Source organism: Culex pipiens, chromosome 2 (genome assembly GCF_016801865.2).
Source record: "Culex pipiens pallens isolate TS chromosome 2, TS_CPP_V2, whole genome shotgun sequence".
Taxonomy (NCBI): domain Eukaryota; kingdom Metazoa; phylum Arthropoda; class Insecta; order Diptera; family Culicidae; genus Culex; species Culex pipiens.
The window spans coordinates 210214869-210229528 of record NC_068938.1 but is presented as its reverse complement, the minus strand read 5'-3'; the positions used below and the strand labels follow the sequence as shown (position 1 = coordinate 210229528).

Here is a 14660-nt window from a genome sequence, read left to right as displayed (position 1 = left end):
ACCCGCGTAAAATCTCCAGAATCGGTCGATAATTCCAAATAATATCTCACTGAAAATAATCGTTATAGGGTCATCATTAAATAACTAATAATACGCGTTCTTGATCATTTTGCTGTCGTTTCGTTAGTTTGTCCACACAATTCAAATAATGTGTTAAATTTTCACGGTGGAAAACTAATTTCTATAGAATCGTTTATCGAATAACACGCTGACATTTAGGATAGACCATTAACTCGCGTTTTTACATTGTTTGATTCGATTTTGAGCAGTGGGACTTCGTGGTTACTCTGCAACGTGTCTGTCGGAGCCTTTTATTTGATATTTTATTTTTCATAAGTCCTTCTTTTATCATCGTTGATTGGAAGGCACGCCGCCGGTTTAGTTCGTTTAAGTTATTTTTTTAATTTCATTACAATCGGTTACGTAATCGTGATCGTAATAATTTATTCCAGCTGACAGTTTTAGTATTAACTCATCAAACTATCGATTTTATTAAAAGTAAAGCGTCTTTTATTTACTATTTTTGAAATTTGCTCGCGATATCTAAATTGTTCAAACAGTAAAAATATACTGACAAGTCCAGCCCATAGCACTACTGCTCGGTTGGCACGCGTTCGATTAAACAACTTTTTTAAATAATCAATTATTTATCTTTCCGCAGCCGGCTGCCTAAGATTTAAAATTTTCAACTGATAAACAAAATGCTCATGGTCACATCACTGCCACTCGTGAATCCTGACCTTATACCCATCTACTAACCCCCTCAAAACTCATGTGATACTTTGTCGGAGAAGCAGTCGATTGGGCGGTCTCTATCACTCAAGTATCGGACTAACATTCCCATCCACTTCCCCGTGACTCTACCACTGGTCGTGGCCGGCGCCGGTATTGATCAGCATGATAGGGGCCTTTGAGAAGTTGCGAAGCGAGGAAAGATAGCACCCACTCATCTTCCACGGCTCGTGGATGTAACTTCTGGAGGTCCTGGTCAATAACGGAGTAGCAACTGCGGGTGGGCACCTATGCTTATGCTTATGCTTAATTTTGAAAATAAGAAGCCCGTACCGTCCAGACTCGATTATCCAAAAGGCCTCGGATAAATTTCACTTCGGATAATCGAAACTTCTAAAAACGAATCACGAAAAAAAATAGTATGACCCCTAAACTACGCAAAAATCTAGAGTTTTTTTAATAGGTCCTATAAACATATGAAAGATAATAGCTTATAGGACAATTAAAAAAAACTCTAGAAATGATTTAGAATTTTTAAATCCAAGATGGCGGCCAAAATGTCGGCAAGGAAATATTGAAAATTTGCATTTTATTTTTTAATTTATAAATTTATTTTTTAACTAGCAACTCAAATTCGACTCAAATGAGTAGTACTACAAAATAAAAAAAAATAAAAACAAAATTTTTGTTTGTGCATATTTCACTTTCAGATTTAAAACCCTATTTAAACTATGCATCTGAGTAGTTCTCTACGATTTTGCAAATTTTTCGGGGTTTCTAAATTTATTTTTTTGATTCGGGTGAAAAGGGAGTGTTCTTTTATTACGAAACGCAAAAAAAAATCGGATTTTTTGACCCCCTACCCCCCCGCCCCCTTGTAACAAAATATCCATACAAATTTAACATTTTTTGTATGGAGCGTAACACGCCCAACGACCCCCCCCCCTCCCCCCAACTGAGTTACGTAATAAAAGAACGCTCCCAAAGATGTTATTTTGGATCGTTAGTTTTTTCATACACGCAAAAAAAATAAGGCATATTTGAATCAACAAAACATTTTGTCGATTTGAAAATCAAGATTTTTGTTGAATCAACGCTAAACGTCAAAGCAGCTTTTTCAAAACAACAAAAGATTTTTGTGGAATTGAGAAAATCAAGTTTTGTTTCAACGCAAAATCGGCGTTGATTATATTCAACAAATTTTTTGTTGAAACAAGCCTCGTACAGGCTGATTCTACAAAACATTTTTCTGCGTGTACGTGTGTTTATGAAATTATGGGGACAGCTCATCCAAAATGGATTTGTAAAATTATAAAATTTTCTATCTTGAGAGGGATTTTGTGATCGATTTGGTATCTTGGGCAAAGATGTAGGTTATGATGTGGACTAGAGGTGGGCAAAAAAAAGAGCGAACCGCTCAAAGAGCTGGTTCACTAAAAAGAGCGAACGGACCATGGCTCACAAAAAAAGAGCCGCGGTTCTTTTTGAAACTCCGGTATTTTTAAAGAACCGTTCCAAGATGGAATTCATAGAACTTTCAACAAATTGTAGCCACAAATTTGTTTCAAAGCTTATAAAAAATTAATTCCAAAATTGTCGCAAGGTGTTTCTTTCAAATACATTAGGATAAAAAAGGCAGTTTAAAGAGGGGCTTTTTTCCGACATCTTGTGAGCCGAATCGTCATATTTCGTTGGGGGTCTATTGCAACATTCTTATCTTTATATATTAAAAGACTCTAAATAGCATTGGTGTCCATATTTAAACAAAAAAATAAAGTTTTCAAACCCATATTTTTGAATTTCCCAGTTTTCTTTGAAATTCCAAAAGTGAATTTCTAATTAAAATAAAAAAAAAACTTTTCATTGTACAACTGATCGTAAGTTAAAGTATTACTCGAATATGAATTTGAAAATTTTAAATTGCTTGACTTCGAAAATTTTACCAAAATATAATGAATAGCCTGAGAGATTTCGGAAAAAAATCAAACCCTCTTGCCCGTTTAAACTTTAGCATTTATCGCCTTTATCGATTTAATCAGAATGTAGAAAAGAATTCAAAGAATATTTTATTACAAATATCAGCATTTGTTCAATTTTGACAGAAATAAATGCAATTTTGAAAAATTAAGAGCAATTTTCTCAAAAATCCTAGATTAAAGTTTGGGTGCCATTCAATTATTCGAACGTTTAGGTTTGAATAGAAATCTTGACATAGAGACAGCTGAAGACTTATGGGTTTCAAGCGCATTTTCTCGTTTTTAGCTTTTTTTTCTTCAAATAGATTATGCAAATTCAATAAAAAAAAAGATAAAAAATCACACCTTTCTTAAAAATAGCCTTTTTCAAAATTTTGAAAAAGAGCGAAAGAGCCGTTCAAAAGAGCCGCTCTTCTTAATGAGCGATCGAAAATGAGCGGCTCCTAAAAAAAGCGCGGGTTTGCCTACCTCTATTGTGGACTTTTCGGAAAAAATCCGATTTTTTTATTTAACATTTAATCACTACATCGACTAGTATATTTCAAGAAATACCTACGTATTATTTTACTTTCGGGTTATTGGTTTCTAACATACAGACAGCCTCACAAATAATTCGAATCGATAAAAATAAACTTCTCTAAGTGTCACCTAATTAGCCTGTAATTATCAATTGACCATGTCTCGGAAGCTATTAAAACTATTAAAAATTAAAACATTTGTGAAATTTTCTGATATTTTCAATACAAATAATTTTAAAATCAAGCTTAACTTTTGAAAAGGTCTTATAATAAAAACAAACTTTTATTTCATGTTTTATACCAAATTATAAAATTTGTGAAATATTTTTATTGAAAAGATCAGACAATTTTGCAAAAGTTTCGATTTCAGCATCAAAATCGGACCAATAGTTTCCGAGATATCGTCAGTTGAAAATTACAGGATCATCAGGTGACCCTCAAAAAAAACATTTTCATCGAAGACACAGAATTTCATAGAAATAGTAGAGAACCTTTCATCTTTGAAAAAAAAAAAATGCTTTTATTATCAACCTTTGACAAAATTGATTTTTTTCTTCCAAATGGTGTTCCAACGCATCTTTGAAACTCACTTAAGTAGTGCTTAGTTTTGGCTGCCGATGTGAAATCCCAAACGGCTAATATTACATTCAAATACTCGGAATACTTGGTTTGGCATAACACCTATTTTTGACTCCATGAGCATAATAAAAATCCCCTTTCCCCCTCAATACATCAAATGGAAATCTGGGTCGCTCCTCCAAAGCTTAAATTCGTCACCTTTCACTCCCAAACTGGCTTGATAGTTATGAGAAACATCGCACAAACAACTCAACAAAACCTAGCAGTGAGCCAGTGATATGCCGCAGTACTACTGCGGCTGCTGTTTCCATTTTATGCCACAGTTTGTACTCGCCGTACAATAAAAACATAACCTTAATCCAATTTCACACCACTGCAACTCTACTTTTTCCTGCCGTCGCTGACAATTTTGTCGTTACTTGAGTATTGTTTGAAAATTACCAATTATGTCGTTTTTTTAAATAGAACGTTCAAATGGAAAAGATTAAAAAATAATGTTTAAAACAATAATTGAATGTTTATAACATAAATAATAGGACAATTTCAAATCGTTTTCAACAACATTGTCACTGTGCAGCTCCGATAGAGTGAAATGTGTGACACTTTCTGATTAATCGTGAACAACGCTTTGTTTATATGCAAAAATATTCCATCGACAACATGATAACAACAAGTTGAACAAAAATAAACAGTTTTTGCCCAGCATGTGATGCAATGTTCAAGGCTCCCAATTAGTTTCTGTAAGAGTCATTTTTTGTTGTGTCAACTGCTCCACCGTCTAACGACGAACGAATTCATTAGCGCCGAGTTGGTCAACGGCAAACAATACCACCCCACACCTGAGGTATGTCGTGGTTCGCCCATTATCTTATCAAACAGAGAGACGGACTGTTTTTTTTTTCGCGACTTTGAATGCATTCAACTCGCCTGCTTATACCTTCTGGTCTAGAAGTACCCATGACTCATGTTTACAATCCCACCGCGCCGGTATCAGCGCTGAATTGAAACTGCCATTCGCTGGCGATAACGAGTGTGTTCTCGTTCGCCTGGTGCTAAGTGGTTTTCGAGGTGTCGTCCCACCCCTATCGTCCCATACGGAGGACGAGCTTCTTCGAATCGGTAGTCGCCGGGTTGTCGTCCGCTCGGAAGTTGTTCAAAATTCGGCGGTTCTTCCGAAAAAGTGGGATGGAGTCGTCAACGTGCGGCCAGCAAGCCAACAACACCCTCATCTCGGAGTTTGTGTCCGTGTGCGAGCAGTGGTACAAGCTGAACGCCGGTACGGTCCGGTCCCGGAACACTCGGAGTAGCTTGCCGCGAGCCCCGTACGTCAACTACAAGATGCTGCTGCTGACGTGGAAGAAGGACTGCCTGCTGGAGAAGTACCGCAGCCTGGGTGGGGACTCCCGGAGGGTTCGTATATAGCGCACTACGTAGTTTGTTAGTATATCGGGTGAAGGTGTGTACACAATGTGAGGCTGAGAGCTCCCTCCTGCTGCGTTGACGACGACGGTGCTGTCATGGAAATAGATGATCTTTTGTCTTTTGTGATATATGTCATCGTCTGTACGGAAATGGTGCTAGAATGTATGGTGACACCGACAATGCTCAAGAGTGCTGGTTGTGGAGAATGATGATGGTCTGGTCGTATAGCTGTGTTGTAGCAGCAGTGTATTGGATGGTTACTAAACGTTGTTGGGATGAGGACTGTTGAACCGGCAGAGATCCATTGTTCGTTGTCTTTAAGGTGCTAGGAGATGTAATGTTATATGGTGGACTTTTAATGAAATACCGATACAATAGGATTTTAACTCTTTGTCTTCAATAAAAGGATTGGAATTTGTTGATTTTTTCACCATCTCCGGTCAAACGATTTCAATTGAGAGGAGTAATTTTCTTTGTTGATTTTTTTGTTTGTAGAGTAGAATTTCAAAAAGCATTCGTAGATTTTTTATTCACAAAGATTTTTTTCGTAACGTACTTCTCAGAGATATTTTTGACCAAGGTTGTTAGGTGTTGAAAGAATCGTTGAAAAATAATGGAAACATATTTTTTTTTATACTGAAACAATGGATAGAACTTTATTTGATCTTTGAGGCTAAAACACCAAACTAATTATCAAACTATCTGTTTCCTTTCCCTAATATGGTGGTTTCGAAGTTTGCTGAATAGAAAAGTTAAAAAGTTTTACATGATTGCAATGTTCTTTTCTACAAATAAAAAAAAACTGAATAGTTCAGAAAAAATTTAAAATCGTCTAAGAAACATTGAAGGTTGGTCCATTCGTTCCTGAGATACATCCACTGAAATAAAAAAAAAAATGAAATATTTAAATTTAAGTTGTTTCAAGTGGCACTCAAATAGCACTCAATTTAAAATGCCGATATCTCCGAAACTTATGCTCCGTTTTACAATGTCACAAAATGAATCATCCATAAAATTTTCCAATTTTTTCGAATAAAAATAATTTGAAAATTTTAAAATCTAGACCAACTTTTTAAAAGGGCTTAACATTCAATATTTCATTTATTTTTCTTTATATTAAAGTGGATGTGGAACGTAAATACATTTTATTCCATAAGAAATTTTATGAACTGTCCGAAAAATGTTTTCTGAAATGGACACTCATGGGCACTGTTTTCAAAAATCGACAAAATTATTTTTTCTAGTTAAATCAAACTTTAAGTGACTATATCTTAAAAACGGCGTACCTTATCAAAATTTCTGTGAAGTTTTTATCAATTTCAATTATACAATTCTACAATTCCACAATGAAACCAAGCTTTATTTTTGCTAAAATTCGATTCTTAAAAAAAAAAAATATTTCTTCAAATGTTAATAATTTAGCAACAATTTTTTTGCCTATAATTATCTTGGGTTCAAAAGTTGGACCCTCAAAACATATGCAGTCCAGACTCGATTATCCGAAGCCTCGATTATTCGAAGTTCGATTATCCGAAGTGATTTTTTTCAGAGGCCTTCAGATTATCGAGTCTGGACTGTAAAAAATCGAAAATCTTTAAATAAGGTTTTTAAGAATTTAAAATTAATTATACGCGGGAGACATTAAAGTCCTCTCGCGGAAGACAACCGTCACAGGTACACATACACTGTACCTGTTGTACTTCGATCGCGGCACCGTCAAACTTCAAGACCTGCGGCGGACTAAGGCGTTGGACGGTTTTTGGGTAAACTGGCGGTTTTACTCAAAAAATCCGACGGACGCAGCGCAATGTCACCGATGCCAGAAATTCGGCCACGGCTCGCGGAACTGCAACCTCCGGCCCCGCTGCGTGAAGTGCGGTGAGTCACACCTCTCGGAGGTGTGCGCACTGCCACGAAAGGCGGACTTGGGGGAAAACGCAGAACAAACCAAGCCGCGCGTAAAGTGCGCGAACTGCGGCGGTAACCATACCGGCAATTACCGCGGATGCGTCGCGCGGAAGTCCTACCTCGAGGAGCAGGAAAAGAGGAAGAAGAAAGCAGCAGCGTCCCACCCTTCTCAGCGAAGTGCGAGTGCAGCCGTTCCTGCAGCTGGCCAGCGAACGGTTCCAGCGGACAATTCAGCGTTCCCTCCTGGCTGGGGGCGATCGTTTGCCAGCGTGGTCGCTGCCGGTAGCGGCAATGCGGCCCAGCAAGAAGTCACCGGGGAAGATCTCTTTACCCTGCCGGAGTTCTTTGCTCTCGCGGGGGAGATGATGACGCGGTTTCGGAGCTGCCGTAACAAGGCGGAGCAATTTCTAGCCCTCGGGGAATTAATGATTAAGCACATCTATAAAGGATAAAAAATTGTGATCTAGTTTTAAGCTTTCTCTATTTCTATCCCCTTTCCCTTGCAATTTTAGTAAGTTTTTTTTTCTTATCTTTTTCTTACTTTCGGTAACCCCTTAACTACAAGCAACAATTGTTCCAAAATGGATTATGATGTAACACACAGCTGAAAGGAACTCCAAAACTCTGTTATGTATTCCAAAAGAACTTATTGTATATTGATAATTCACCAATAAAACCGAATTGAAATTGAAAAATTAATTATAGCTCTTTTTTAGACTGTATTTTTTTCCTAAACAGTCCTAACCAGTACGTACAAATTTGTCGAAGACACTAAATCGATCGAGAAATTTTATCCCAGGACTTTTGACACTGGTTCAAAATATTAATTTTAGATTTATTCAAACATTTGGCTTAACTTCAAAATCAGGTTTTAGCGACAAAAAAAAAAAACGTAATTAATGTTTCAATTTTTGAAATTAAAAATCAAACAAATATCTTCCGATATATCGTCAGTCAATAAGGCCAATGCAAATTTTATTCAAGAGTTTTTTTAAGAGGTCCTTTGGAAATAGGAAATAGGAAATAGGAAATTATAGGACTTTTTTTGAAACACAAAAACTCAAGTTTTTGTCTCCCTTCCCTTCCATTTTTTTTTCCAAAAAATCAGAGTTGAAAAGTAATCAATGCCAAAACTTTAAAATTTTATACATTAAATAACGATAATTTTTATATTTTTAATTAAATAAGTAAATTTTATGCCAGTTATAAAATTTGTAGTTTTGGACCACGTAACGGAAACAGACGTTACACTCTGGAAACAAAAATATTTTCATGAATTTATTGATATTTTACAATGTTATGACTATAACAATTATACACGGTTTTGTGATTATTTTTGCCATTTTTTCAGTTTGAACTTAAATTTTTTTTTTAATTATTGACTGCTCTCTTTGAAATTTTTGGACTAAAACGAAACTTTGAATATGAACAAATAACGAACGGAATCAGTATCAATAAATAATTAGGAGCGTTGGGTACGGTATGTCCACGCCTGCTTCTTTCCTGATGATTCTTTGAATTGTGGTTCTGTTTATAGAATTTGTCTCATTTGATTAACCCTCTACTGCTCATTTTTTTAATTTTTTTTTCCAGTGTTTAGGAGGTCATTTTGAGCAACTTTTGTTCTACGACAAACTTTACTACTCTTGTTTTATGTGTTTCTTGTTTAATTTTTAGTATTTTAATTTGCATTTATCTTGTTTTATTTTGTTTCCTTTTGGTAGTATTTGGCCTATTCTATCACTTCCTATCATTACACCTCGATTTTTTTTTTCATATTTTTACAGGCACTTTTGAAATTTTTTGCTTGTTTTTTACATTTTCTGCTATAGAATGGCACCATTAAAATTGCAAAACATGCGTAGAGGCATAGTCTATGACACTACAATAATTACTGCATACTTCTTTTTACTAAAAATATAGGAAATGTTAGTAAAAAAAGTTGCTGTGGTAATGCTACAGGCATAACCATTATGACGAAGAACTTCGGACACAAACGTAAATGAATTTTTTATAGTTATTAATATTTGCGTTTCTGGGCCACAAAATTAATCACGAAAGAGTTATTTCTTAAGATCTATTAATTTCTGCTCAAAGATGGTCTTATGTTAATTTGACGTTGGATAACGGGGGAAGGTACACTCCTGCTCCCGGAGCCTCCGGCCACTCCAGGTGGTGGCCACTACAGATTGTCAAGGGAGACAGATTGGTCGATGCAAAATAAATTGGCACTGGCAACGTATGTTTTGCGCTTGCAACACTGCCAGTTTTGCGGGTCGCAAAGGGCGGTTGGTGTCCAGCGCGTTTGGATCTGTCAAACATTGGCCAATCTGTTTGCCTTGACAATCTGTAGTGGCCACTACTGCCAACATGTCAAATTTCATGTCCAGTATCAAAATCCCTAAATTTTGATACCCATATTGCCCCAACTCTTATGGTTCCGCAAATGTCCCCATATCGGAACATCCCCGGGGCCTGCGGCCACTCCAGGTGGCGGCCACTACTGCCAACATGTCAAATTTCATGTCCAGTATCAAAATCCCTAAAGTTTGATACCCATATTGCCCCAACTCTTATGGTTCCGCAAATGTCCCCATATCGGAACATCCCCGGGGCCTGCGGCCACTCCAGGTGGCGGCCACTACTGCCAACATGTCAAATTTCATGTCCAGTATCAAAATCCCTAAAGTTTGATACCCATATTGCCCCAACTCTTATGGTTCCGCAAATGTCCCCATATCGGAACTACTGCCAACATGTCAAATTTCATGTCCAGTATCAAAATCCCTAAAGTTTGATACCCATATTGCCCCAACTCTTATGGTTCCGCAAATGTCCCCATATCGGAACATCCCCGGGGCCTGCGGCCACTCCAGGTGGCGGCCACTACTGCCAAAATGTCAAATTTCATGTCCAGTATCAAAATCCCTAAAGTTTGATACCCATATTGCCCCAACTCTTATGGTTCCGCAAATGTCCCCTTATCGGAACATCCCCGGGGCCTGCGGTCACTCCAGGTGGCGGCCACTACTGCCAAAAATGTCAAATTTCATGTCCAGTATCAAAATCCCTAAAGTTTGATACCCATATTGCCCCAACTCTTATGGTTCCGCAAATGTCCCCTTATCGGAACATCCCCGGGGCCTGCGACCACTCCAGGTGGCGGCCACTACTGCCAAAATGTCAAATTTCATGTCCAGTATCAAAATCCCTAAAGTTTGATACCCATATTGCCCCAACTCTTATGGTTCCGCAAATGTCCCCTTATCGGAACATCCCCGGGGCCTGCGGCCACTCCAGGTGGCGGCCACTACTGCCAACATGTCAAATTTCATGTCCAGTATCAAAATCCCTAAAGTTTGATACCCATATTGCCCCAACTCTTATGGTTCCGCAAATGTCCCCTTATCGGAACATCCCCGGGGCCTGCGACCACTCCAGGTGGTGGCCACTACTGCCAAAATGTCAAATTTCATGTCCAGTATCAAAATCCCTAAATTTTGATACCCATATTGCCCCAACTCTTATGGTTCCGCAAATGTCCCCATATCGGAACATCCCCGGGGCCTGCGGCCACTCCAGGTGGCGGCCACTACTGCCAAAATGTCAAATTTCATGTCCAGTATCAAAATCCCTAAAGTTTGATACCCATATTGCCCCAACTCTTATGGTTTCGCAAATGTCCCCTTATCGGAACATCCCCGGGGCCTGCGGCCACTCCAGGTGGTGGCCACTACTGCCAAAATGTCAAATTTCATGTCCAGTATCAAAATCCCTAAAGTTTAATACCCATTTTGCCCCAACTCTTATGGTTCCGCAAATGTCCTCTTATCGGAACATCCCCGGGGCCTGCGGTCACTCCAGGTGGTGGCCACTACTGCCAAAATGTCAAATTTCATGTCCAGTATCAAAATCCCTAAATTTTGATACCCATATTGCCCCAACTCTTATGGTTCCGCAAATGTCCCCATATCGGAACATCCCCGGGGCCTGCGGCCACTCCAGGTGGTGGCCACTACTGCCAAAATGTCAAATTTCATGTCCAGTATCAAAATCCCTAAATTTTGATACCCATATTGCCCCAACTCTTATGGTTCCGCAAATGTCCCCTTATCGGAACATCCCCGGGGCCTGCGGTCACTCCAGGTGGCGGCCACTACTGCCAAAATGTCAAATTTCATGTCCAGTATCAAAATCCCTAAAGTTTGATACCCATATTGCCCCAACTCTTATGGTTTCGCAAATGTCCCCTTATCGGAACATCCCCGGGGCCTGCGGCCACTCCAGGTGGTGGCCACTACTGCCAAAATGTCAAATTTCATGTCCAGTATCAAAATCCCTAAATTTTGATACCCATATTGCCCCAACTCTTATGGTTCCGCAAATGTCCCCATATCGGAACATCCCCGGGGCCTGCGGCCACTCCAGGTGGTGGCCACTACTGCCAAAATGTCAAATTTCATGTCCAGTATCAAAATCCCTAAATTTTGATACCCATATTGCCCCAACTCTTATGGTTCCGCAAATGTCCCCTTATCGGAACATCTCCGGGGCCTGCGGCCACTCCAGGTGGCGGCCACTACTGCCAACATGTCAAATTTCATGTCCAGTATCAAAATCCCTAAATTTTGATACCCATATTGCCCCAACTCTTATGGTTCCGCAAATGTCCCCATATCGGAACATCCCCGGGGCCTGCGGCCACTCCAGGTGGCGGCCACTACTGCCAACATGTCAAATTTCATGTCCAGTATCAAAATCCCTAAAGTTTGATACCCATATTGCCCCAACTCTTATGGTTCCGCAAATGTCCCCATATCGGAACATCCCCGGGGCCTGCGGCCACTCCAGGTGGCGGCCACTACTGCCAACATGTCAAATTTCATGTCCAGTATCAAAATCCCTAAAGTTTGATACCCATATTGCCCCAACTCTTATGGTTCCGCAAATGTCCCCATATCGGAACATCCCCGGGGCCTGCGGCCACTCCAGGTGGCGGCCACTACTGCCAAAATGTCAAATTTCATGTCCAGTATCAAAATCCCTAAAGTTTGATACCCATATTGCCCCAACTCTTATGGTTTCGCAAATGCCCCCTTATCGGAACATCCCCGGGGCCTGCGGACACTCCAGGTGGTGGCCACTACTGCCAAAATGTCAAATTTCATGTCCAGTATCAAAATCCCTAACGTTTTGATACCGATATTGCCCCAACTCTTATGGTTCCGCAAATGTCCCCTTATCGGAACAACCCCGGGGCCTGCGGCCACTCCAGGTGGTGGCCACTTCTGCCAAAATGTCAAATTTCATGTCCCGTATCAAAATATTGCCCCAACTCTTACGGTTCCGCAAATGTCCCCTTATCGGAACATCCCCGGGGCCTGCGGCCACTCCAGGTGGTGGCCACTACTGCCAAAATGTCAAATTTCATGTCCAGTATCAAAATCCCTAAAGTTTGATACCCATATTGCCCCAACTCTTATGGTTTCGCAAATGTCCCCTTATCGGAACATCCCCGGGGCCTGCGGCCACTCCAGGTGGTGGCCACTACTGCCAAAATGTCAAATTTCATGTCCAGTATCAAAATCCCTAAAGTTTGATACCCATTTTGCCCCAACTCTTATGGTTCCGCAAATGTCCTCTTATCGGAACATCCCCGGGGCCTGCGGCCACTCCAGGTGGTGGCCACTACTGCCAAAATGTCAAATTTCATGTCCAGTATCAAAATCCCTAAAGTTTGATACCCATATTGCCCCAACTCTTATGGTTCCGCAAATGTCCCCTTATCGGAACATCCCCGGGGCCTGCGGCCACTCCAGGTGGAGGCCACTACTGCCAAAATGTCAAATTTCATGTCCAGTATCAAAATCCCTAAAGTTTGATACCCATATTGCCCCAACTCTTACGGTTCCGCAAATGTCCCCTTATCGGAACATCCCCGGGGCCTGCGGTCACTCCAGGTGGTGGCCACTACTGCCAAAATGTCAAATTTCATGTCCAGTATCAAAATCCCTAAAGTTTGATACCCATATTGCCCCAACTCTTATGGTTCCGCAAATGTCCCCTTATCGGAACATCCCTGGGGCCTGCGACCACTCCAGGTGGTGGCCACTACTGCCAAAATGTCAAATTTCATGTCCAGTATCAAAATCCCTAAAGTTTGATACCCATATTGCCCCAACTCTTATGGTTCCGCAAATGTCCCCTTATCGGAACATCCCCGGGGCCTGCGGCCACTACAGGTGGAGGCCACTACTGCCAAAATGTCAAATTTCATGTCCAGTATCAAAATCCCTAAAGTTTGATACCCATATTGCCCCAACTCTTATGGTTCCGCAAATGTCCCCTTATCGGAACATCCCCGGGGCCTGCGACCACTCCAGGTGGTGGCCACTACTGCCAAAATGTCAAATTTCATGTCCAGTATCAAAATCCCTAAAGTTTGATACCCATTTTGCCCCAACTCTTATGGTTCCGCAAATGTCCTCTTATCGGAACATCCCCGGGGCCTGTGACCACTCCAGGTGGTGGCCACTACTGCCAAAATGTCAAATTTCATGTCCAGTATCAAAATCCCTAAAGTATGATACCCATATTGCCCCAACTCTTACGGTTCCGCAAATGTCCCCTTATCGGAACATCCCCGGGGCCTGCGGTCACTCCAGGTGGTGGCCACTACTGCCAAAATGTCAAATTTCATGTCCAGTATCAAAATCCCTAAAGTTTGATACCCATATTGCCCCAACTCTTACGGTTCCGCAAATGTCCTCTTATCGGAACATCCCCGGGGCCTGCGGCCACTCCAGGTGGTGGCCACTACTGCCAAAATGTCAAATTTCATGTCCAGTATCAAAATCCCTAAAGTTTGATACCCATATTGCCCCAACTCTTATGGTTCCGCAAATGTCCCCTTATCGGAACATCCCCGGGGCCTGCGGCCACTCCAGGTGGAGGCCACTACTGCCAAAATGACAAATTTCATGTCCAGTATCAAAATCCCTAAAGTTTGATACCCATATTGCCCCAACTCTTATGGTTCCGCAAATGTCCCCTTATCGGAACATCCCCGGGGCCTGCGACCACTCCAGGTGGTGGCCACTACTGCCAAAATGTCAAATTTCATGTCCAGTATCAAAATCCCTAAAGTTTGATACCCATTTTGCCCCAACTCTTATGGTTCCGCAAATGTCCTCTTATCGGAACATCCCCGGGGCCTGCGGCCACTCCAGGTGGTGGCCACTACTGCCAAAATGTCAAATTTCATGTCCAGTATCAAAATCCCTAAAGTTTGATACCCATATTGCCCCAACTCTTATGGTTCCGCAAATGTCCCCTTATCGGAACATCCCCGGGGCCTGCGGCCACTTCAGGTGGAGGCCACTACTGCCAAAATGTCAAATTTCATGTCCAGTATCAAAATCCCTAAAGTTTGATACCCATATTGCCCCAACTCTTATGGTTTCGCAAATGTCCCCTTATCGGAACATCCCCGGGGCCTGCGGCCACTCCAGGTGGTGGCCGCTAC

The 14660-nt window shown here is 40.8% G+C and overlaps 1 protein-coding gene across 3 annotated transcripts in view; it reads left to right on the top strand.

Annotated features, from left to right (window-relative positions):
• The window catches only part of LOC120432665 (SH3 domain-binding protein 5 homolog), an 84506-nt gene that overhangs the window by 4161 nt on the left and 65685 nt on the right, over positions 1-14660 (top strand). The window contains exon 1 of one of the 3 annotated variants that reach the window (XM_039597911.2): positions 4894-5215. The exons of the other annotated variants lie outside the window; for them this stretch is intronic. Coding sequence (XP_039453845.1) covers positions 4991-5215 — 225 coding nt within the window. The 5' untranslated portion in view covers positions 4894-4990. Of the gene's footprint in view, positions 1-4893; positions 5216-14660 lie in introns of those variants that run through there. 3 annotated transcript variants of the gene reach the window in all.